Genomic DNA, 26,838 nt, shown 5'->3' on the forward strand with positions numbered 1-26,838 from the left:
ATTCATAAGACTATTACACTTTTTTATATAAAATCTTTATCAAGTAGCTTTATTTTTATCCTCCTACATGTTTCGCCAATCTGTTTCTATTGGCATCCTCAGGGAATACAAATCAGTAAGCACAAAATGAAGGTTACAGACTAGGTTATAACCGATGGTTCTAAATCATACAAAAATTGGTATTGTGCGTGTCTCGTTAACGTGATTTATTCGTGATGGCTCATGACGTAATTGTTATGAAAGTTCATTTCTTTGATATTTAATGATCTGATAAAAGTTTTCCAAATTTCTGGTAAAATTAGACCTTGATTCTTGTTTAGGTTTTCAGTTTTACGGACGACTGTAGCTGCTTCTTTAAAGGTTCTTGAATGGTAGTTATCTTCTATGTATGGCATAAGGCTCTTATCCCACTCAATGTGATGGTTAGTAGAGGCAAAGTGGCATGAAAGGCCTGAAATGTCTTGTCTGTTATTTCTGACATATCCTATGTGTTCTTTCTTTCTCGTTTCGAAGCTTCTAGATGTCTGACCTACGTAACTAATACCACATGAGCAAGGAATATTATATACTCCAGAGTATTCGTAGAATGGGTGAGGATCTTTCGGTGATCTTAAAAATTTCTGAATAGTATTGATTGGTTTGAATGCCACTCTGATCTTGTATGGTTTTAAAAGGTTAGCTAATTTTTTGGAAAGGTTGTTGACAAAAGGAATTGTAATTGTACTGATGTATTGGACGTCATCACATTGTCGATGTGGTATATCAGTAAATAGAATCTTGTTATAGAGTCTTTTAGGGTAACCATTTAAAGAAAGTTCCATTCCTTGACATTTTAATAAAGAAACAATCCAATAATAGTATCAACCTATCTGTATACAGTAAACCTACAAATACTGGACGTTACCTCCATTTCAACTCAGCTCATCACATAGCTCAGAAACTTAGCATTATCCATAGTCTCAAGAAAAGAGCTATACAGTATACGACAGACAAGGATGACCTACTAACGGAATTAACCACAATATCCAGAGAACTTTCTTTAAATGGTTACCCTAAAAGACTCTATAACAAGATTCTATTTACTGATATACCACATCGACAACGTGATGACGTCCAATACATCAGTACAATTACAATTCCTTTTGTCAACAACCTTTCCAAAAAATTAGCTAACCTTTTAAAACCATACAAGATCAGAGTGGCATTCAAACCAATCAATACTATTCGGAAATTTTTAAGATCACCGAAAGATCCTCACCCATTCTACAAATACTCTGGAGTATATAATATTCCTTGCTCATGTGGTATTAGTTACGTAGGTCAGACATCTAGAAGCTTCGAAACGAGAAAGAAAGAACACATAGGATATGTCAGAAATAACAGACAAGACATTTCAGGCCTTTCATGCCACTTTGCCTCTACTAACCATCACATTGAGTGGGATAAGAGCCTTATGCCATACATAGAAGATAACTACCATTCAAGAACCTTTAAAGAAGCAGCTACAGTCGTCCGTAAAACTGAAAACCTAAACAAGAATCAAGGTCTAATTTTACCAGAAATTTGGAAAACTTTTATCAGATCATTAAATATCAAAGAAATGAACTTTCATAACAATTACGTCATGAGTCATCACGAATAAATCACGTTAACGAGACACGCACAATACCAATTTTTGTATGATTTAGAACCATCGGTTATAACCTAGTCTGTAACCTTCATTTTGTGCTTACTGATTTGTATTCCCTGAGGATGCCAATAGAAACAGATTGGCGAAACATGTAGGAGGATAAAAATAAAGCTACTTGATAAAGATTTTATATAAAAAAGTGTAATAGTCTTATAAGTAATAGACTAATTTGGAGGAAAAGTGTTGATAAGAGATCATTAATAATCATGTGGTTCTGTCATAGTAGCCTGAACTTCCCTTAAGGGTACATATCAGGAAATTGATGTTGATGATTTGTACCTTTAGATTAAAGGCAAATAAACTGTTTTAGAAGTTGTAGCAACGTTTAGAAAAGAGTATGGTTTTTAAAAATGTATTCTTTTTCTAAATGTATTTGAATTCACAAAATATACAAATATATACATATAATAAATATTTCCTTGCACCCACTCAGTAATTCAAATAAGCAAACAAAACAAATGAGAGCTTCATATGCTTAGAAAATTTGGACACTGATAGGACAAAGACTTCTAATGTAATAGCAGTACATATATTCATCTGTAATAGAAAAATATTCCATGGAAATAAATCATTTTCAGATAAGGTTCGTATTCTGTAGGTAGTTTTTGGTATTGAGACCACATATTAATATAAAGAGTTTATTAAAAATAAACAATTAAAAAGTCTGACAAGTTTCATTCATCATAAGACTTATATACCATTTTATATACCGTTACCTCTGATGATGTAAGTCGTACGGCAAAAGAAACTTTTCGAATTTTTTAATTGTTTATTTTTATATTAATATGTGGTCTCAATATTGACCTATAGAACTGCTGGACCACAGAAAGATATGTATACACATGGTTCCTATTCTATTCTTTCTTGTAACTTAATACAGTAACTTCTCTAAGGATAGGCATTCCAGCCAAAAATGCCGAATTAGTTTTTCATTTCACCCAGTGAAACAGCATACATATTTTAAGTTTTGTTTTACCTTATAGAAATTCCAAGAAATAAGCTGGCATTCTCTGTAAACATTCTGACTAATATTTTTCTTCCTCCTCATTATTCCCAATTCAGGAACTGGAATACTTGAGTTAAATATGTGTGAAATGCATATTTTATAATTAAAAAGATTCCATAGTTTATCCTGACTAAAGTCTACAGAAACAGCTGTAACCGAAATCAAATTAAAATCAGCACACCTTAAAGTACAATTGGAATGCATAAGTAGGAAAATGTTCTTTAAAGCTTGTATAATTTTAGTTATTTTCAACATACTTATTTTACCACCATCTTGTTACTTTGCTTTGTGTCTCTAGACTAATATCAGTCTTATAAAGTCTAGATGCACATGTTATCCAGCTTCATTCATTGACATGATAGATATGTTCAAATTAGTGAGGGGTTTTATTCGATTAATCCAGAGGGGGCTATAGAGCAGAGGGCAAGAACCAGAGACCATCCCTTGAAGTTATGTAAGAGGGATGTGAGGAGTAATTTTTTACACAGAGAATTGTGGGTGAATGAAAGGCATTACCAGAATACATTATTAATGCTGAGAGTGTTAAGGATTTTGAATGAACCTCCCAAGATGGAGGTTCGTTCAGCTTTGTTGGAATATTCAAACACAGTTGATGCTGCTTATTGCAACTCGGTGTATGTAATTCAGGAATCACTGGCAAGTATTTCTTCACAAATAAGATGAAAAGAATCACTTATTTCATATTTTATCATAGGACACTTCGAAGATTCAACAATTAGATTAATTTTCATTTTATTAAAAATTTGCTGCTAGGTGGCACATGGAAGAAGGTTGGTATTGTGTGCATCTGAGAAAAGAAATTTTAACGATCTTATTATAGTGCTAATAATGGCACCAAAAAAATAATAATAATACAGGACAATGAGGGAAAAGCTTCACGAGAAACTTTGACGTGCTGTGTGCACATGATATGTTGCTATCAAACATTGAGTGAGCTTGTAGGTAATAAGCAAAAAAAATGGTAAATGTTAATTACTAATTTAATAAGCCGGAAAGGCTATTTTACCAGTGAACATGTTAATAGAAAGGGGGGGGGGGGGGTAAATCCCTTTATGTTTTAATAGCCAGGTACGAAACTCGCATCAAAATCCATAGTTTCATCCCGAAAAAAAAACTCAGCAGGCCCAAGTATAAATGATCACTTGGATAGTACAACACCAGGGCAACTCCATGCAAAGGTGGAGCAAGATCCCTCACTAACTTTAATATTCTTTCATAATGTAAAACCCAGCTCTTAAGAGATGTATATATGAGGTAAAATGAGGTAAAATAGCCTTTTTTGAAATTATGAAAAATTATGAGGTAAAATAGCCTTTCGGCTTATTAAATTAGTAATTAACATTAAATATAGGAGTACACCACTTCGGCAATTAGATAGTAGAGCTATGTAATTTCATGTTCACTTAAAACACCTTGATATTCCAGGTCTACCTACTCACTGATGAGACCTCAAAAAAGGTTGAAACCGGTCTGGGTAGTGACCGCTTCTCATAATGTAAAACAATATAAATATATATACATCTCTTAGGAGCTGGGTTTTACATTATGAAAGAATATTAAAGTTAGTGAGGGAGCTTGCTCCACCTTTGCATGGAGTTGCCCTGGTGTTGTACTATCCAAGTGATCATTTATACTTGGGCCTGCCGATAGTTTTTTTTTTCGGCATGAAACTCTATGGATTTCGATCCGAGTTTCGTACCCGGCTATTAATACATAAAGGAATTTACCATTCCCCCCCTTTCTATTAAATGGTAAATGTGTTGGAAAGTTGCATCAAAAAAGGAAATGGCCATGAAAAAAATGTAATAAAATGAGAATAAGTGGAACTGAAATAAGTATGGATGACAAAAGTAGGAGTTAAAAGAAAGGTAACTCAAAAGAAAGATGAGAAGAAAAGTGAGCAATGTTTCATGGAACAAAGTCTGAGGTGGAGCATTTGGTAAGTGGTATGGCAAGGAGAGAAAAGTAAGGATATTATTAAGTGAAAAAGGCAGAGTAAACAATACTGTATGGAGATTTCATGATTGATGAGTGCATGGCAATCATGGTTTCCTGATGCATAGATTAAAGATATTAGTGATGTTGTCAGAATTCAAAAAGAGAGTAAAAGAATTAATAATTTTGAGAGAATAATGATTTGAAAGATTTAAAGTATGGAATATGAGAGGATAAGTTACCAGAAGGAGCAAAGTGAGAAATTAAAGTTTGTCTTGTCAAAGGCAATGCAGGTGAGGGCAAGTGTGTTAATAATTAGAGATTTTTATTTAAATTTTAGAGATGTTTATATAGAGGATATTATAATATTTATCCTACCGGCTATGCCATTGTTTATATGTAGGATTTTTATTTAATCTCTGTATTTCTAACAATTATTTTTAATTTCCGAGTGCTTTTATTATATTTATTTATTGCACAAGGATTCACTCCGATTGGTGCAATGACCTCTTTTTTACTATTTCCTTCAGAATCCAAATAATTCACTGACTCAAGACCAAAATACAAAATAAATGTATTTAATATAACAAAAACAATATATACACACTTCAAACAACTTTACATAACTATAAGTACAGAATTAATCGGATCCAAGGCCTTTTAAAAATAAATTTTCTGAAGATATACGACTTTATTCTTCATTTTCACAGGAGATCCTTTCTCATCACTCATGTAGCACACATTAATTCTTCCTGACTTAATTCTATGTCTTTTTAGTAGAAATAATAGTTAGATCTGGCATCCTTAATACAGATGAAACTTCCTAATCAGAGTTTTCTCGAACATTCCTTTAGAACATAAATAACAACTTCCTCTTTTATTCACTAATGTTTATTGACAGTTTAACTCTTTCACTTTAAAAGAATTTACAGTTCTAAGATTCCCTTTTTGGAACCTACTATAAATCTTTCAATTAGCGTTTCCTCCAATATTCCTTTTAAAACGCCTATAGCAATATTTCCCTTTTATTTATCAATACTTATTCCACTTTAAACTTAATAGTTCCATGATTCCTTTTTTGGAATATATACTATTGATTTTCCTCCCACTGTCACATAAAAACTTAAGTTCCTCCTAATCTAAATATCTGCTGGCCTGTGTTCTTATTTCCTTCCGAACGCTGTTTTGTTTACTCTCCCGTTGCTTCGATACCGAACTTGTCAGCTGTCGATCACACATCAAACTTCTCGGCAAGCATGCACACTCCATGAAAGTGGCAAGTGAGAAACTAGGCATAATGGCTGGCACGTTGTCTCCGTTAGCAACAAGAGAATGTCTCCGTAAAACACAACTTTTGATAATTTTAAACTACAATAAAATTCCTGTAAGTAATACAAATATCAAATCCAGTAAGTACATAAATTTTTTTAAATGCTTTACATATCACTTTGACAAACAATTTAAATAACGGGCACATCACAAGTGCCGACAATGTGTGTTATGAAACTAAAACTAATAAACATACTAACATAAATAATACGTAAACATATTCAGAATTTTAAATTATGATTATTTTTACATCAAAGTAAGAAAGTAAAGTTTGTCTTGTCAAAGGCAATGCAGGTGAGGGAAAGTGCATTCTTGCCCTGACTCATTCTCCCTAATGAAATGATTAGGGAGAATGAGTGAGCAAGTATGAAAATGAGAAATCGCACAAAGCTGAATCAGATTTTTCAAATATGAATGAGACACATATTAAGATTCAAGGGTACCTGTAGGAATATTGTAACACGTGCATACTAATGCTGGAAGTTTCAAGAATAAGGTGAGGTCATTTGTTAGCATGAATTGGCCAAAAATTATAGACATAAGCAAAATTTTGCTGACAGAGAAAGATATCACAGAGGTGAAATGGATTGTATATTCTATTTTTAAGGAGGAATAGAGAGAGAACAGAACTAAGTTGAGGATATTGTTAATATAGCAGAATAAATGAAACCAACAGAAGTAAAGGCTCAGCAAGAAAATAGATTGAGGGAGGCAGTGCATTTAAAGTCATCTGGTGTGAGATAAAAGCCAGTAGGACAAATTATAGTTGGTTGTGCTGTTGTAGGCCAGGTTAAGTGGGGGGGGGGGGTTACAAGCATTAGCTCAAATTAAGTAATCATTATGGAGACTTCAAACTATAAGAACAAAATTGGAAGAAAGGGCACATGGAAAAAAATGGAATTCATGCAGCTGTTGAGAAATAATTACCTGAAACAGGACATGTGAAAGGCACATTGGAGTTTAAGAGCATTGGATCTGATGATGCATTACTAAATTTGTCCATAACCAAGCTAAGCGTTTTTTTTTTTTTCTAATTGGGAGTGTGATCATGCAGTCCTGAGCTAGACAGTGACAAAGCATGTGGAAGATATCATGAAGGGGAGTATATTTGGAACTACAAAGTTGGTGATTAAGATAACTCAGGAGGTGGCTTAAAACTATATCATGCCTTAAATTCCAAGCAAGAATGTTAATAATGCATGGTTAAGGAAAGTAATATCAAGTGGCATACAATATTAGAAAAATAAGATACAAATTAAATGGATAAGTAGCATCATTAAACAGGAACTGCAAAAGAAAAAAAAAAAAAATGTTGCAGAGAGTATTTAAGGGAAAAGATGATCAGCAGACTAATAAGCAATATAAAGTACAAGCAAGAAAGGTGACACTGTGGTAAGAAAGGTAAAATCAGATAATGAGAAAAAAATTAGCTGAGTAGGCCAAAAGAAATCCTAATGTTCTTTTGATAAGTAGTTGAACAGAAGGAAGAGTGATAGAAGGATAACTTAACTTTAATGAATGCTGATGGTAGGAAGGTGACAGAAGCAAAAGAAATGGTTGAGTTTCTGATAGATTTCTTTTTGTCATCCAGCTAGAGATAATACAGTGACCACTGTGAAAGGAATAAAGATTGAAAACGAAGGTAGATAAACTTGAAGGTGTTCAGTATATTAAAAAAAAAAAAAAAAAAAAAAAAAAAAATCAGTGTAAATACAGCCCTGGAGTTTGATGAGAATCAACCTGTGTTGCAGAAAAAAATTCCAGAGAAATAACTGTGCACTTAACTGGTCTGTCTCGACAACACTGACAAAATACAAAGAGTGTGGAAAGAGGGTATAATATTTCCATTATATAAAGATGGCTCAAAGACTGAGGTCACAAATTATAGACCAATTAGTATCTTAGAACTGGTAGTTAAGCTATTTAAAAAAAATTTAGGGTGTAATTGCCAGCTTCGTTGGCTGAGTGGATAGCGTATCTGCTCTCCGGCCAAAAAGCTGCGGGTTCGAATCCCATCATGGGCATGGATGTTTGATTGTCTGTCTAAAAGACTGTAAAAGATCTTTTACAATCTTTTACGCCAACCACCACTGGTATTTCTGTGGAAATACTAGTGGTGGTTGGCGGTAGATGCTGTTAGCGTAGTTGCAGTCAGTTGGTGATTGAATGGTGGAGACGGAGTTGTAGAGCAGGTGCCCTCCCTTGATGAGTCCTTGGACTCCCTGGAGGTGTCAAATAATAATAATAATCATTAGAGAATGGGTGGATGGGTATATAATCCTCTATGGAGGATAGCAAAGAGAGACGTCTTAATAATTTACTTAGTTTGTTGCAATAAAGTGATAGCTGAATTGGATAAGGGAAATGGCTATGGTGATATTTCTGGACTGCGAAAGCATTTGATAGGATACTACATGGAGCTCTTTGTAAGTTGGGATAAATGGGGATGAACATGAAGCTGGTGACATGGAAAAGAGGATAGCTAATTGATTTCACAATATACTCCTCTGTAGTATATGGTGGAGTCAAATCAGAGAAGGCAGGTAACTAGTGGTGTGCTACAGAGCTTGCATACTTAGGGTGCATCAGTTCATTTTCACATCAGTGGTTCATGTTGTAGGCTTAATGGAGTAAACTGCACTGGGAAAGGATTAAAAACCCTATTTAATTCTCCCAATATTTAGTCTCTATAGTACATCTTCATGGAGTACTATGCAAAACTTGAAACACACACCTTGCAGACCATGCTCCATTGTATCAAATTTAAATGAGAAAGACTTTTTTTTTTTTTTTTTTTTTTTTTTTTTTTTTTTTTTTTTTTTTTTAGAATATACAGATGCCCTCAGAAATCAGCTAATCTGAACAAATATGGATGCATAAAACTTCCCAAAATATGGGAAACACTAATCCTTCGAGATCCCAGTTTATGTCCAAGTCCTCCAACAGGTGTCTACACAGGCTGCCCCACCTAGTTAGGACTCTACTCTTTCATCCACGTTTCACTTAGTTCAGTACTATAAGTTTTCTTTTGTACTCCCTGAAAATGTCTCCGTGACAGAGACAAAATATTGGAAGAATTAGTGTTTTTCATTCTTTCTTAGTGTAGTTTTACTCCATTAAGTCTCCAACATGAGTTCCCCCAGTACTTAAACCTTAACAACAATTATTAACAGGAGGTAGGGATCCTACAGGGTTATCTAAATAAATGAATAGTACTTTGAGCAAAGGATGATAGTTGCCAATTCATTGGATTTTTTTAATTCCAAAGTTATGCATTTTGGAACAAAAAAAAAAAAAATAATAATACAGGCTTTGTATTACAAAGAAGTGTACTGCAAGAAATTGATAAGTCTAGGGATTTAGTGGTAATAGAGGACAAAGTTGGTATTCAGAGGACATATTTCAAAAGTGGGTAAAATATCTCCAAGGATCAGTTTGATGTTATGAAATACTAACAAGCTGGAATAAGGAAATTAGTATCCCTCTTTATAAAGTTTTGATACAACCACATCTGAACTCTTATGCACAGATTTGGTTGTCTGAGTTTCTTTGGATTTAAAGTGATAAAGAGTATTCAAGAACAAGTGACCAAAATGGTGACTGGTTGTGGCCTACTCCCTGTGAAGATAACCTGAATGTTTGGATACAAAGTTTGTCTGTTAGACAGAAAAAGAGATACAAAACACATAGGTTACTAAAGGGTTTTGTAGAGTAGATACTAAAGAAATCTTCTAGTACATGACAGGATCAGAGACAAGGGGTCATCCCCAAAAATTATGTGAATGTGGTTAGTAATATCAAACCAGAAGTTAAATCTACAACCTGAAATCTTTTACAAATATCCATATCAAAATCAGACTTGAAACAACAGTTGTTTGATTGCAAAGCAGAGAATCTATCCATGCATTCACTAAGGCCAAACAGAATATCTTCATTACCCCAAAAGTAACTGACAAAAATTTATAAATTTAACTTGTATTTTATTTATAACCTGTAATTCAACGTTTAAAGTATCTGAATATTTTCTATAATTTTAAGCTCATAGTATGCCTTTTTTTTAAGTGTTTCATAACATTACAATTATATTTGGATGAGCTTTCAAAACAGCCTCACACTAGTAGTGCTTTGTGCACAGAACAGTTTAGTATATTTTTTGTTGAAGATACTCTTTTATTAGTGTATGCAGACAGACACAGCAATATCACTTTTCTATTTTTTGCATTTTGCAGTATGACATTGAGTTGTTGATTATGACTCATTTGAAACTAAATAATTCTATCTAGATGTGAAATAATCTAATATCCTAATAAATTAATTTAAAATAACTGATAGTGAAAATTATCAATTCCATTGTTTTAAATTGTTGAAATGGAACACTTATGTAAAATGCTTTAATTCTGACAAGGCATATCTCTAAGATACATTATGATCTTCGCTTAAAACTTTATTCAGAGTTAAAAATTATTTTATTTAACTAATTTAAGAATCTTTACCTTCTGTTCATCAGTTAATTATGGCCACTTGTTCTTCTTAAGGTTACTCCTTCTTCAAAAGTTGTTGGTGATTTGGCACAGTTTATGGTACAAAATAAATTATCTGCCAAGGATGTAGCAGAAAATGCAGAAGAACTAAGTTTCCCAAGTTCAGTGATTGAATTTATGCAGGGATATATTGGAGTGCCATATGGTGGGTTTCCTGAGCCATTGCGCAGCAAGGTAAAAAATATATTAAAAAAAGTCATGATATTCATTATTTAAAATTAAATAGTAATATTTGATGTTTATTTTTTCTCTAAATTATACTTTTCAACTATTGTCAAAATAAGGTATAGGGTTTCTCAGCAATACCCCGTCTTACGACACTTCACTTCATTATGATCAGCTTATACGACAGTTTATCAGTCAATGCACAGTTTGAATGAACTGTTTGTTTACATCATTGCTTGCTGTATCTCTCTCTCTGAGTTTTACTGTTTCAGTGCAATTTATAAACTGTTTATGGTTATTATTTTATATTTTATTTTATGTTGTTATTAATGGCAGATAAAATTCAAAATAAAGGTGCTGTTGCTGCCAGTTTTTTAACTGAAAGCAACAGCACTTTTACACATCGTCTTCTTTTGAAGACAGTTCATAAACTTATGACATTAGATACTAAGATTAAAATTCTTAAATTTAGTCAAGATGATGTATCAAACACGAGATAGGCTGCAGGCTAAACTTACCTCACACTGCTGTTGTTACAGTTGTTAAAAACAAAGTTAAAGTGAAAAGTGTTATCATCATCAATAACCATGGGTCCATTGCCCATAGGTGTCTGATGCCATTGTGATATGATTCTTCCATTGCATTCTGTTTTGTGCAAGATGGCTCAGTTTGTGTATAGAGTTTCTGCACCATTTGACAATGTCATTGCCCCATTCTCTGTTTGGTCTTCTTTTTTTGTTCTTTCCTTCAGTCATCCCAAACAGCAGCACTTTTATTTTCCTCCCATCGTTCATTCTACATATATGGCCAAAGAGAAGTAGTTCCTTTTGATTATTTTCTGGATCAGGTTTACTTTTGGTTGTATTTGTCTGTAGATTTCCTCATTGTTCACTTTCTGGATCCAGCTTATTCTCAAGATCTTTCTATAGCACTTCCTCTCAAATGCTAATATCCTGTTTCCAGATTCTCTCAGGAGTATCCAGGCTTCACATCCATAGAATATGCTGCTGAAGATATAGGTTTCTACAATGCGCAGTTTAGTTTGCATCTTTATAGCTCAGCTCTTCCGTATTTTGTCCATGCCGTTTAAAATAGTTGTTGCTCTGGCTATTCTAATTTTTATCTCTTTTTTGGGGGTCCAAGTCATGTGGCATCCAAGATATGTGAAGTGTTCCACATTTTTCACTTGAAATCTGCCTATGGTAACGCTGTTCAGTAACTCTTGTTGTACCAAATATCATTGTTTTAGTTGTTACAAAGTTGACATTTAGTCCATATCTTTTTCCTTCGGTGTATAGTGTTTGCAATGTCCGTTCCAGCTTTGCTGCATCTTCTTCAATCAGGACGATGTAATTTGCAAAGCAGAGGTAGTTTATTCTCATGCCATTTATTGAAATGCCTCCACCTTCTTCTTTAATCTTATCTAATGTTCTTCCCAGGTGTGTGATGAAGATGATTGGTGATATTGGGTCCTCCATGTCTTGTGCCTTGACTAGTGGCTAACCAATCTCCAGTCGCACCTGCTATCCTGATTTTTGCTTATGCTTGGCTGTTTATATCTTTCAGCAGACAGATCAATTTATTGTCCACACCATAGGATTCCAAGATAGCCCATGTTATATTTTGGTCAATATTATCAAATGCTTTTTGGAAGTCCACAAAACAGCACTATATCTTTTTGTTCTTTCTTCGAGCTTTCTCTGCTATTAGTCTTAGTGCAAGTATTTGTTGCACTCTGCTTAAGTCTTTTCGAAATCCGGCTTGCTCATCAGGAAGATGTGCCTCCATATGACCCTTCAGGTGTTCTGTTAGTATTTTCATCAGTACTTTGCCAAGATGACTCATTAATGCGATAGTTCTTTAATTGGTGCATTCTAAAGCACTGCCTTTCTTATGAAGAACAACCAAGACTGATTTTTTCCCCTCTTCGGGGGCATACCCTGATCTCCATATTTCATTACATAGCTTATGCATTTTTTTTAACTGATTCTCCCCCATATTTTAGCATCTCGCCTATTATGTTGTCATCTCCAGGACTCTTGTTGTTCTTGAGATGTTTTATAGCCTTATTCACCTCCTCTTCCAAGATGTCATTTTCAAAGATCTCTGCTGGTGGAGAGATTGCTTTTAGTTCTTTGATTACTTCTGTTGCAGTATTATTTAGTTGATTTTTATATAGTTTGCTGCAATATCTTGTCATTTGTGTATGATTTTGGTCTTGTCCATCAATACTTGACTATCTTCATCTTTGACTGCTACTTCCTATTGTTTACCACTTCCTATTGAAATTTCTTATAAGTTTGTATACCTCTCTGGTTTTGTGTTCTCCATAGTACTGTTCAATGTCTTTGCACTGGTCCTCCAACCATTTGGCTTTATCAGATCTTGCTGCTTTCCGTACTTCATTGCATTTTTGACGGTATAACTCATCTGCTGCCTCTAAATTATCTCTTTTAAGTTTCAGTTCTCTTTTCTCTTGTACCAATTTTAGGATTTCCTGAGTTATCCATTTCTTGTTGATCTTTTCTCTTTCAGGAATTACTTTCTCTACTGCTTTTTTTTAGCACTGCAGTCAGTTGTTCTGCTCTTGTATTCATATTTTGTTTTTCACTTGGGGTCTTAAGCTTAGTTTCCAATATATTCTGACAGGCTATTCTTATCCTGTCTTCATTTAGTTTTTAGATGTCTCTAGCTTTTTGGAACTTTCCTTTGTACTTCTGTTTCAGTTTTAGTCTTATATTCGCAATCACTAAGCTGTGGTCTGAATCAGTATCAGCTCCTTGGAATGATCTGCACTGTTGAACTGAGGTTCTCCATTTCTGGTCTATTAATATCAGGTCAATTATAGCACATTGACACCTGACAAACCCTTAATCTTCCTTGAAGAGCTTGGGAGAGATGCAAGAAGGAGCATATAGTTTAGGCTTAGGGTGGCCTAAGCTCGCCTTGATGCAGTACCATCATTGGACTTCTGTGGCATTTTATAGAATTACTGAAGTTGTCCACTAACCCACCACGTCCTGTTAGTATTGTGGCTTCTTGTCCAGGACTCCTTATTGGCTATTCGCAGCTAGCCACCATCTTTGGTGGCCATTTCTCGATCTGCAACCTGTGAACCCATCTGGTGGCATGCAGCTTTGCCTCTGGGGGAAAGACCCCAGATCCATAAACATGACAATCTTTTTGCTGAAATGAAAATACTTAATGGTACAGAGTGGTGTCCAAACTAGTTGGCATGTTCCCTAAGCCAAGCTGTTCAGAATCAGTATCAGCTCCTTGGAATGATCTGCGCTGTTGAACTGAGGTTCTCCATTTCTGGTCTATTAATATCAGGTCGATCATATTCCTGTTTGCCATCGAAGGAGCGCCATGTCCATTTACCTCAATCTTTTTGTTGGAATTTGGTATTGCGAAGCATCTCTCCACACCCATTTCTTTCTCCATATCCAAATTTTCCCATAACCTTTTCCCATCCTGTGTTATTTTTGCCAATCTTTGCATTCCAGTCTCCTCCAATGATGAGTATATCCTGCTTCAGCACCTCATCGATTTCCAGTTGTAGAGCCCTGTAAAATCTCTCAATGTTTTCTCTGCACTCTCTGCACTAGGCACATATATTTGAATGGTCGCAATATTAAATGGTTGGGCACTGAATCTTGCAACTATTATTCTTTCACTAACTGGTTTGTATCCTATCATTGCCTGACAGGCCTTGTTACTTAGCAGGAAACCTACACCTGTTTCATGCTTACTTTCATTTCCTGACCAGAGAACTCTTCCACCATTTGATTCTCCTGACAAATATCTCATTTCTGAAATACCCAATATATCACATCTGTATTTCTTCATTTTTTTTGGAAGCAACTGCAATTTTCCAGTTGCCCAGCGTGTACAGACAGACATTCCATGTACCAATTGATATTCCATCCTTTACAGGCCTGAGTTTGATTTTTTTTTCTTTGTTTTCAATAACCGATTTTTCGATGCAACCCTGATTACTCGATTGGGGACGCGGACCTTGTTTGACTGGGCAACGTCCAAGCCGGCATGAGTCTTTTCTCTTGTTCTTTGGCATCAGATTTCAATCATATTTTCTTTTTACTGTCAGCACATCAACACATCTGACAAATCCTTAGTCTTCCTTGAAGAGCTTGGGAGAGATGCAAGAAGGAGCATATAGATTTAGGCTTAGGGCAGCCTAAGCTCGCCTTGAAGCAGTACCATCATTGGACTTCTGTGGCATTTTATAAAATTACTAGAGTTGTCCACTAACCCACCACGTCCTGTTAGTATTGCGGCTTCTTGTCCGGGACTCCTTATTGGCTATTCGCAGCTAGCCACCATCTTTGGTGGCCATTCCTCGATCCGCAACCTGTGGACCCATCTGGTGGCATGCAGCTTTGCCTCTGGGGGAAAGACCCCAGATCCATAAACATGACAATCTTATTGCTGAAATGAAAATACTTAATGGTACAGAGTGGTGTCCAAACTAGTTGGCATGTTCCCTAAGCCAAGCTGTTCAGAATAACTTTTATGCTTGCAAAAATTATCCTAAAATTTTCATTTGCATTACTTAAATTAGTGCACACATACACATGTATGACTGCTTAAAAAAAATTATTAAATCACTACATTCATCTGCAAGTTAAAAGTTAAAAAACATAGTGATTTGCTATATGACAGTGTTGGAACCTAACGTGTGTGACCGGGATATGCCTGTATTCTGAGTTCACTATCAGTCAAATCATCCATGTAGTTGCAAAGCTCTTTGCTGATCCCTGATGTTGAGCCACTTACAGGAAACACCTGTTTTGCTACTAGCACTTTTCACACTTGCTGTAGCTTTTTTCCATACATATTCTTAATTAAATTAAAAATACTAAGAAATTATATTCTTATTTAATTCATTATCCAAGTATAAACAAATAAGTTTGCACATGATATATTGCATGACTTCACATTAATTTCCTTTCTATCCTGTAATGCAAAGTGCACATTCCTTTCAGGTTTGTATAAGCTATGCATGATGGGAAGATCCACTACCCCGACTGGTTTTGACCTTTGTATGTTATAAGTAAAGGGTCTTCTATAAAAACTAGACAATCCTTTATTTCACTCTAACCTCAGTGAGTAACCCAAAGTATCTTATAACTCATTATGTTCCATTACTCTTAGCAGCGATTCTGCCAGACAAAACAAAACTTGCAGAAGCCTCAGTTCCACTCAATAACAGGCAAAAAAAAATGCCACTAGGCCAAGCATCGACCTCACCAGCTGGAACTGCTTATCTTCTCAGGCCAGGGCATCCACCATAGGGCCCTGATAAAGGTCAAATCAGTAAAAGTCCATACAATAGGTAAGCGTCTAATGAAAAACAGTGATTGAGATGACTTCAACAACCATTCATGATTTTGGCTCTTCATCTCAACTCATGATTGTTGTACCTCGGGAACACACTAACAACCTTTCCCACTCTGTTATCTTTCACTCTTCTCAATCTCCTGATATTCGACCTAACATGCTTCTTATGTCCACTTCGATCATTTGTCCCCACAACCACCACTAATTCTCTTGCTCATTCCTTCCTCATGTCCAACACCAGAAATATTCTACTCATTCTCCCTCGTGGATAGCAGACCTTATAGACTTGCTCTCATTAACTAATCCTCTAACTATTGAATCTCCATAAACTGTTATCCTGGAATCACTCATCACTTCTTTTACCGTTTTCTCTTTCATTCTATTCTTTTGCACACTTTCATTAGTTTCCACTATATGCCTAATATCGCTCTGCATATTTCTCATGCTCATTTCATTTTTCATTTATAATAACTGTTTCATCAAATCTTGCATTCAGATGATTTCACTCCCGCAGTCTTGTTACCTCTCATTCTGCTGCACCTTACTTCCATTTCCTCGTTCATACTTTCTTTTTCTCCCTTATCACTAACTTTCACTTCATTTATGCTAGCTTTTATCTTTTCAGTCTGTTTCACATTCATTGCCTTGTCATCATCATCACAAACCATGGGCTCACTGCTCGTTGGTGTCCGATGCTTCCTTCACTATCTTCTTCAACCTTTCTTTGCACAGTGGCGCAATTTCTGTACACCCATTCCACACCAGTCCTTTATGTCATCTATCCATTCTCTGTATGGTCTACCTCTTCTGTTTAAACCATCCAAAAAATCAAACATAAATGTCTTTATCTTCAGGTCCTCACTCATTCTACAGATGTGTCCAAATAATTGCAGCTTCCGTTTTATAATCTTCTGCATTAGATTCTCTTTTGGTTGTATCTTCTGATAGAGCTCTTCATTTGTGATTTTCTGTGCCCATCCTATTCTTAGAATCTTCCTATAACAAGTTCTTTCAAATGATAAAATTCTTTTTCTTGATTCCTTATTTATTACCCATGTTTCAGATCCATACAGTATACCACTAAAGATGCATGTTTCCAGTACTTTTGCCTTGTGGTCTAATAATATATCTCACTTCCTACAATTCCATACTTTCTCTCATCTCCCGTTCCTTCCCTCTCTCTCTCTTTCTCTTCACAAGCACATCTCGCACACTCCATCATGCATACATATTACACTCACGACATCGAATCATTTTTGAAAAGTCTGTCATAAATGTTAGTTGATTTTCATGGTGGATTATATAGCATTTCGAATCATAACTTGACATCAGCAGTGCTAGCATTTTAAAGAAAGGGTTCAGTTTTGCAGTCATCATGCCAGAGAACATTCCTAAAATAGATATTATTTGCAATGTAGAAAAGGCCCTTTACTTTCTACCTCAACCTGTTGCAAATGACATTAGATTGAAGACGGATCCTTCTCTCATCTTCCACTCCTCCTAAAAAGAACATCAGTTCCTTAGAAGAAAGAGTGCTTTCAAATTTAAAGCACTCTTTCTTCTAAAGAAGCTACTTGCAGCTGATAAAGGCAATTTTACTGTTATCTTGAATCATTATATGTCCAAAATATCAATTCTACTTTCTGACATTTCTACTTACACTCATTAGATTATGACCATACTTGGACAAACCATGAAGAAACCAATAACCTTTTGCACAACATGAATACATGGGCCTATAGATCTTAGAAAAATATTTAAATTTATACACCCCTTGACTCCACAGTTATATGGAACGCCGAAGGTACTCAAGACTAATATTCCTCTTCAGCCTCTCGTAGATGGGATTAGCTCACCTACTTATTTGTTATCTAAACATTTGGCTAATCTTCTAAAGGAACACATTAGGCACACAGACACCTACATCAAAAATTTGCAACACTTTGTTGAAAAACTAGAAGAAATTTCTCACCAGTGAACATTCTAGCTAGTCTGGATATTGTATCATTGTTCACAAATGTTCCTGTGGATGACGGTATGGCACTTATAATCTGTTCCTTCAAGAGATGTCTCAACTCAAATCTTTTCCGATGGAATAGGAAAATCTACAAACAAATATCTAGCCTTGCAATGGGAAGCCCTCTGTCTCCTCCATGTGCTGACTTATTCATGAAAAACATTGAATAATGTGTCTTGTTATCCACAAATCCTAAACCAGGCATGGGCAACCTTTCCTAGTTCTGGGGCCAAATTATTAAATAAAATAAATTAATATTAAATGAATTAAAACAAGTTGCTACTTCATATTTCATTTATTTATAATATAATGCTTTGGTATAAAGCACTACATAAATTTTATAATATAAATTTCAATTTTAAGTATAATATTAATTTTAATAATTATTAATAATAAATTAATAATTAAGGATAATCGCATAGAATTTTTGAGGTTTTCGTCCGTTATTCTTGTCAGAGTTTTTGATTTATTGTATTTCATCCTCAAAAAAAAACTGTTCACACATATGTGCTGCTGAAAAGACAAATGATTTTTCTTGAAAAGGCGCGTAAATTTGTATATTTTTCTTCCACCAAATAAAATTTATAAAAATCCGTCAAAGCAATATTGTTAAATTGTAATTTTAGCACTAAATCTGCCTGAAGCTCAATAAGTTCCATCTATAAGTTTTCTGGCACATTATTTACATCAGCATCCATCGGACGAGCAAATATAGCAAATGTGGAGTGTTTGTTTTTGAAGTCGGCAAACCTTGTATCAAATTGCTCTATTGGTGCCTTCAGTTTATAACAATTATAAGGGGTATTTTTATGAGTTGCTAGAGTATGAAAATGATAACAATTTTTAGCTCTTATCTGACTTTCCAACAATCTTAGTTTATTACAAAAAGCTTTGACATGTCCGTGCAGTTCATGAACCAATTGTCCTTGTTTTTGCAATTTAAGATTCAGTTCGTTTAGGTGTCCATGACATCTACAAGGAATGCTAAATCACACACCCACTCATCATCTTTTACTTGGTTAATTGTGTTTCCTTTTATGTCCATAAAATCTGCAATGTCTTGTCTCAGATCATAAAATTGTTTTAACATTTTACCTTTACTCAACCACCTCACTTCACAATAAAAAGACACATCTTCTTAATCTGAAATAGGTCTGCCAAATACTCCTTAAATTGGCTGTGATTAAGTGCACGTGACTTAATAAAGTTAATACTGGCTACTACAACTTCCATAACATTTGTGAATTTAATCGATTTTGTACACAGATTTTGTTGGTGGATAATGCAGTAAAAATTTGTTAAATTTTCTGGATGGATCTGTAGTTCTATCGCTCTTTCATGAACTATTCCAATAAATCCCTTCTGTATGCGTGGATAGGCTTATGTGTTCGTCAGACATGTTGTAATAGGTTTCACGGTATAAAAAGAACACAGATGGTTAAGAAAATAACTATTTATTAACTTAAAAGCTAATATTTCGCTGGTATTATATCCAGCATCTTCAGAGCACACAACACAAAGTTTGTTACAAGGGCAAGACAACCACAATCCGGTGTAACAGTGGGGACAGTATAAGTCATTGCAGCGTGCAACACAGGACTAAAGTCCTAATATGGCGCCATCTAGGCTAAAAAAAAAAAAATCAAAGTTTTGAAATAGTAGTCCAAATGATAAAAAATAAAAGTAATAAATATTAATTTGGTCTTAGGATGACTGTCTCCCAAATCTTTGGTAGATTTATACAGTCATACTTGTTAAGGTTTGGAGTATGTTTCAAGGCTTCTGTTGATTCCAGGAACAACCTCTCTGACTTGTAGAAGCTTCTGTGCATTACTTTTATTTCTTTCCAATTGATCCTGTGTGTAGGGGTATCCAAAGCATGGTCTGCCAGACCCGACTTACCATAGCGAAAGTGTCAGATATATTTTTTGTGTTCACTGAGGCTGATGTCCACATTTCTTCCTGTCTGTCCGTAGTAGGCTTGATGGCAAGAACAGGGCACTTATTAATATTTATTATTTTAATTAACCAAATTAATATTTATTACTTTTATTTTTTATCATTTGGACTACTATTTCAAAACTTTTTTTTTTTTTTTAACCTAGATGGCGCCATTAGGACTTTAGTCTTGTGTTGCACGCTGCAATCACTTATACTGTCCCCACTGTTACACCGGATTGTGGTTGTTTTGCATTTGTAACAAACTTTGTGATGTGTGCGCTGAAGATGCTGGATATAATACCAGCGAAATATTAGCTTTTAAGTTAATAAATAGTTATTTTCTTAACCATCTGTGTTCTTTTTATACCGTGAAACCTATTACAACAATCCCGTCTGTGCACCAACTATTGTAGGGGCTCCATCAGTGCATATGCCAGATAGTGAACTCCATTTAAGCCCAAATCTCTCGAAGACTGTGTTGACTGTTTCAAATATATCTTCACCGGTAGTTGTTCCTTTTAATGGCCAAAGTGCCAATAATTCTTCTGTGATGTTGAAATCCACATCAACTCCTCGAATAAATATTGCTAGTTGTGCTGTCATCCAAAGCAATTGAAAATACTTCCAATCTAGCAATCTTCTCTTTTAAACTTTTTTGATATAATCAGCTATAATTTCTATCCGTCGGACAACAGTACGTCTCGACAAGATATATTTGAAGACTGTTTCAAATATATCTTCACCGGTAGTTGTTCCTTTTAATGGCCAAAGTGCCAATAATTCTTCTGTGATGTTGAAATCCACATCAACTCCTCGAATAAATATTGCTAGTTGTGCTGTCATCCAAAGCAATTGAAAATACTTCCAATCTAGCAATCTTCTCTTTTAAACTTTTTTGATATAATCAGCTATAATTTCTATCCGTCGGACAACAGTACGTCTCGACAAAACGAATATTCTTGAAGTCTTTTTTCTTTTCAGGACATATTATACTTGCAATATGCAGCAGACATTCTTTGATAAATTCTCCTTCACCAAATGATTTAGAATGCTTAGCGATTTTTTTTCGCTTACCACAAAGCTGGCTTTGATAATGCTATGGTGCTGCATTCTTTGCTTCTTGAACATTTGCTGCTGGGTATCCAAGTTCTCCAACTTCTGTATTTCATCTTTTCGTAGTTGTCCATCAATTTTTGGGTGATCCACATGTCTCAAAGTAAAGTTTCTCTTCAAGTTGTATTCTTTGTTGATGGATACGGATTCGTTGCACAGCAAACATACAGGCAAACCTTTATTCAGAATAAAATAATAATCCTTCATCCAGTTGTCTTGAAATTGACGATTCTCTGCATCTACTTTTCTTTTTTTTCTTTTTTTGCAATAACCCCAGACATTGTCCCAAATTTATAAGCGATATTCAGAACTGTCAAACAAAACTGTCTTTTACACCACAGGCACTGAACAGAACACAACATCAATGCAGGCACTGAACAAAGCACAATACCAACGCAAGTACTGAACTGACACGTTGTAACACGTTCACACCGCTAGTCAAAGTGAGAAAGAGACCTTGGTTGGAGAAAACATAGTGTTTTGCGCAAGTCATATGACATCAGCTTAATGTGAGTTACTAGAACACCATGTTTTCTCCCACCATGAATCAGACAAACTTCACTGAAATAGATTAGGGCCGGATCAAAAGAAGTAGAAGGCTGGATACGGCCTGGGGTTACCCACATGTGTCCCAAACCATCACTTTAGTGGAGGTACTAGATGACATTTGTACTATGGAAATGGAAACAGTATGGGTGAGTTAGATGAATTTCTTTCATCCATTAACTCCTTCCACCATAAAATGAAATTCACTTTAGAACTTGAAAATGAAATAAACTTACCTTTCCTGGACATTCTAATTTCAAAAAAAGCAAAAGGAGGTATCTTTCTTAATATATACTGTAAGCCCACTCATACAAGTTATCTACATTTCTGTTCGTTGCACCATATATTACAAAAATTTGATATTTTACATATTCTGAAAAAGAGGACAATCTCCATTATAAGAGATGAAGGAAACAAAAAGAAGAATTACATTCTCTTCAACTATTGGTCAGCAGTGGATATTTTTAAAAAAAATAGTACAAAGAATACTACTCCCTCTCCATAACAGATTCATGACATTCACTTCGGAGTCTCGGTTTCCATCCCTTATATTGGCAAATTTTCTCTAAAAATATCCAATTTTCTGGAATCTCATGACATAAGAGTGGCCTTCAAATCCATTGTGACTGTACGAACTCTGTTACACTTGCCTAAGGACCACAATCCTTTCAACAAATATCCTGGAGTTTACAATATTCCATGTTCTTTGTGGCATTACATAAGGCAGACATCTAGAAGTTTAGAAATATGGCAAAAGGAGTATATTGGAGATGCCAATAACAACAGAGAAGATAGTTCAGGCCTGGCATTCCATTTCTCCCACAATCACCACAATATTGAATGGAACAAGAGCTCCATGCCTTACATAGAAGACTTCAGCACCTGAACATCAAAGAGACTATGATGGTAATCCACTCACAAGGTACCCTCAACAGAAACCAAGGAATGATTTTATGTAACATTTGGAAGTCACTTATTAGATCTTTCAATACATTGGACTTTAATTTTTCTGCAAACTATCGTACACACCTGCTGAACAATGACTGACCCATGCCAACTTCCACACTCCACATGTTTCTGTTTTTACTTTTATTTTTCTGTAACGGTTCCTATATATTCAGTTTTTAGTTATGTAATTATTCATATTTACTGCTTATTGTATGTGTTTTTTCTTCCTAACTCAGGCGAAGCCACTAGCATATGTGGCATAAGTAGGTTTAATTAAATAGTTATTATAACCTATAAGCCCAGTATTATTTTTGTTGTATTCTTTTTTGTTCAAAAAAATCAACCTACTCATCATTCTGGATGTTTCTTTTGATGTGCCTAAGACATAGTGGATGGTGATAGCATTACTGAAATTTTTCTGAAGAGAAGGTCATGGATCGGGGGAAGGATTGATTATTTTTTTGATACTGTGGGAACTGTAGCCATTAGATAATATATGATTGATAGAAAAGTTTGGGCATGTATCTGCCTGTATGATTGGGTTTCCTGTCTACTGAAATGGACAGGTTACTAATAGGTAGGCAGATGACTAAGCTATCTAGAAAGGCCAGACTATTATTTGTTTCCTTTTCCATTATAAATTGGATTCTAGAAATGAAGACTATTGAGGTGACATAGAAAAGTATCTAATGTGTCTGGGGCATGTGACCATATGAAAAAAGACATCATTTACATAGCTTAATCAGATAAAAGGTTTGAGAAAGTCTTAGTCAAGAGCTTGTATTTCAAAATCTTCCTTAAAAAAAATGGGCGGGATGGGGTGAGACACACCATAGAGTTACTGTTTATAAATTTTGTTCTTCCAAGAGAAATAACTGGAATGGACAGAAAAGGAAAAGAGGTCAATGATATCAAGAGGAAAGGCTTTTTTTTTTTTTTTTTTTTAAGAGCAATGAGGTGTCATTTAAGGGTATGTTAGTGAACAGTGATGTCAAAGCTCACTAGGATATCGATATCATTAATGATTATATTTTCAATGGAGCTCTTAAAATGGGAAGAATTTTCTGTGTATGATGTGGTATGACCAGTAAGGGAGGAAGGATTTTGCTAACTGTTTGGATAATTTATAGCTGGAAGAATTAGTGGTGTCTATTATGGGTCTTGGGTGGTGATGGGGGGGGTCGGGTTTTTGTGAATCTTAGGCAAGCTATATCCAGGAGGACAGCAACTGGAGGATTTGAGGGGGGGGGGGTTGTGATATCAGGAGGCCAGGAAGAAACTTTTTTTGAATATGTTTTTTAGAATTTCTTGATTTGTGATTTAGTGGAACTATAATCTAAAAGTCTGTAGGTGGAGTAGGTGGAGAATTGATATCATTCTCTAAGAATGATACCCATTTTCTTATATTCACTGAGGTTGAGGATAATGGTAACACTTCCCTTGTCAGACCTAGTGAGGACTATGCTGTTTTCTTTATGTAGAAGACGTATAAGATGCACTTTTTTCTTTGAAAATAGGTCTGAAAAACAGGATGCATCTTATACGCCAATACTCAGTTTTTTATTACTTTCATTTCTGGAATTTTCAAGTTATGTGATTTCTTTCTTGCTTCCTTGCAGTGTGTGAGAGCATTTCAGTTACGTAGAGTTCAGTGTGTGATCACAGTTGTGTTCCTGTTCATTTAAACTTTCCAATTGTTGTCATGGTTGTTGTGAATGGTGATAAATTTCTGCCATTAAATTTTCTCTACATTTCTTGGCAAATTATGGCTGAAAAACTTTGGCATTGCTACAATATTGAAGAGGCCTAGCATTTTGCAAGTTTGTGAGTGGGTCAAAGTTTCATGGGATGCTGTGAAAACTGAGACAGTGTTAAATCATTTAAGAAGTGTGGCATTAGTAATGCACTGGATGGTACAGAGGACAATTTGTTGTATGAGGATTCTGATTTAGAAGAGGCTTCAATTGTCTCTTCATTTAGCTCTGGAGATGAATTTCTGGGTTTTTGACAACGAAAATTAAAAGGTGGGTACTCTTTCCTAGTTAGATTAGGTATTTGTTGAAAGTTAACCGACTTATTACTTTATATTTGAAATACTGTAAATTCATTATAATATTCAGTGATAAAGTTTTTTATCACTGAATATTATAATGTCTTATATGCCGGCAAATACAGTAATTTCTTTTGGGAGGCAAAGATTTAGAAACTGAACTGTGACATCATACCTAATGTTATTATCCATCTCAGGAGGTAAGTTATGGATACCACATTCGGTGTTGAACATTCGGTCTAGTTGTCAGTACTTGTTGATGTGCAATGGTAAAATTATGGTCATGACTTAGGGCACTAATGGCAGCATTATTAAACCTTTTTGAAAACTTAACTACATGTCACCCACCTAATTAATGGTCACCTGTCCTTTTCAGCATATAGGAAACTCACTCATATAGGCAGACACATTCACAAACTTTCCCCATTACCACCCCCCCCTCAACTTTCTGTTCATCCAAGACTTCTAAGTCCAAGTGGGAAGCACGTTATTTCTGTCACATCATTAAAAAAGAGGTATTTGTTGAGGCTCTGTCTTAAGTGTGACACTCTTTGCTATCAGAGTTAATTTAATCACTAAACAGCTTCCTTCCATGGTAGGCAATGCTCTTTATGGTGATGACTTCACAGATGACTTTCACTCCTGCAGTATGAGGGTAATTGAAAGCTAACTTCAACAAGCAATTAATTGTGTCTTTTCATGGGCTCTTAGTATTGGATTCAGGTTTTCAGCAGAAAAAACTGTGTACACTTCTGCTGAAAACACATCCTGTACCAAGATCCTGATTTAAAAATGGGACAAAGTATTATTCCAGTAGCACCAGAGGCCATGTTCTTGGGACTCATCTTTGACAGAAAACTTACATTCCTTACACACATTCATCAATTTAAGGACAAGTGCAAAAAAAAACGTTGAATATCCTTTGCACTCGATCCTGATTGATGTCCAATTGTCATTCAAACATCGATCTGTGTTGATTAACATTCCTTGCTCTGCCTTTATTGTGCACTTGTATGATCAAAGATCAATTATGGGTCCCAGGTTTACAGTTCTGCAATGGAGAGCATGCTCTGATGGCTGGAACCCATTCAAAGTCTTTATGCTGAAATGAACCAACTCTATTACTTAGATGAAAACAGTTGACACTTAACTATGCCCTACAGGCTACCTGCACCAAACATAACAGCATTCATCCATGGCAGGTTTGCACTCCATCTTGCAACCTCCCACTGTGCCAACTAAGGAAGTTTCATACTCCACCAACATCTACATAGTTATTTAATGCACACAGTGCAGGTCACTGATTTCTTGCCCATCTGTACCAGTGGTTCAGGATCTAAGACCCTTGTTGGTTGTGCTACTGTTTCCTGATATTACTATATTCCACTTGATTGCAGTAATTATACAGCAGAGTTGCATGCCATTCAGCATATAAAAAGAAAAACACTACCAAAAGTATGTAATTTATACAGACTCATTGAGTTCTTTGTAGGCCATCTCACATCTTCTGTATAATCTACATCCAGTGCTTTGTAAAGTTTTACAACTTTTGTATAAAATGAAGACCTTTAATTTTTAATTCCAACCACATTGGAATTAAAAGAAGAGATTTCAGTTGCTAGATCAGCTAATACTTTTTCCATGTACTGTTTGACAGTCCCCATATACAGAATTTAGACAACTGATAAGATCGAAACTAATTATCCAGCAGCAGTCTTCATGGTAGGAAGCACTGACAAACAAATTGCATGAGATTAAGCTTAAAATTAAGCATTGACAGTCTAGTCAACATAGAAACAGAAGAGAGGAAGTTCTTGCTAGGCTCTATATAGGTCACAGTCACCATACATATCCTTATTTACTGAGGGCTGATGATCTGATTATGTGTAAAAAATGCAACATGTCTTACCATTTGTCATTCTGGTGGGGCACCAGCAATTCACATTAAGGAATGAAATTTTTATCAATCTAGCTAGCCATATACACTCAGGCAGATCTTATCAGACCTGAAACAAATTGCATGGCATTTTTAACTTTTTACAAGTTATTTATATAAGCACATTTGATTATGAATTCTATTTTTGTGTAGATACTGCACTGCTTAAAAAAAAAAAAAAAAAAAAAAAAATATATATATATATATATATATATATATATATATATGTATATAGATAG

At 35.1% G+C, this 26,838-nt stretch overlaps 1 protein-coding gene across 2 annotated transcripts in view; it reads left to right on the forward strand.

Moving 5' to 3' along the window:
* PCB (Pyruvate carboxylase) overlaps positions 1-26,838 on the forward strand; it is a 553,291-nt gene that overhangs the window by 486,056 nt on the left and 40,397 nt on the right. For both annotated transcript variants that reach the window (XM_090392830.1, XM_090392839.1), the window contains one exon: positions 10,517-10,696. In XM_090392830.1, coding sequence (XP_090248956.1) covers positions 10,517-10,696 — 180 coding nt within the window. The remainder of the gene's footprint in view (positions 1-10,516; positions 10,697-26,838) is intronic.

This window comes from Typopeltis vanoorti, chromosome 1 (genome assembly GCF_054136105.1).
Source record: "Typopeltis vanoorti isolate ZY-2024b chromosome 1, IOZ_Tvanoo_1.0, whole genome shotgun sequence".
NCBI lineage: Eukaryota > Metazoa > Arthropoda > Arachnida > Uropygi > Thelyphonidae > Typopeltis > Typopeltis vanoorti.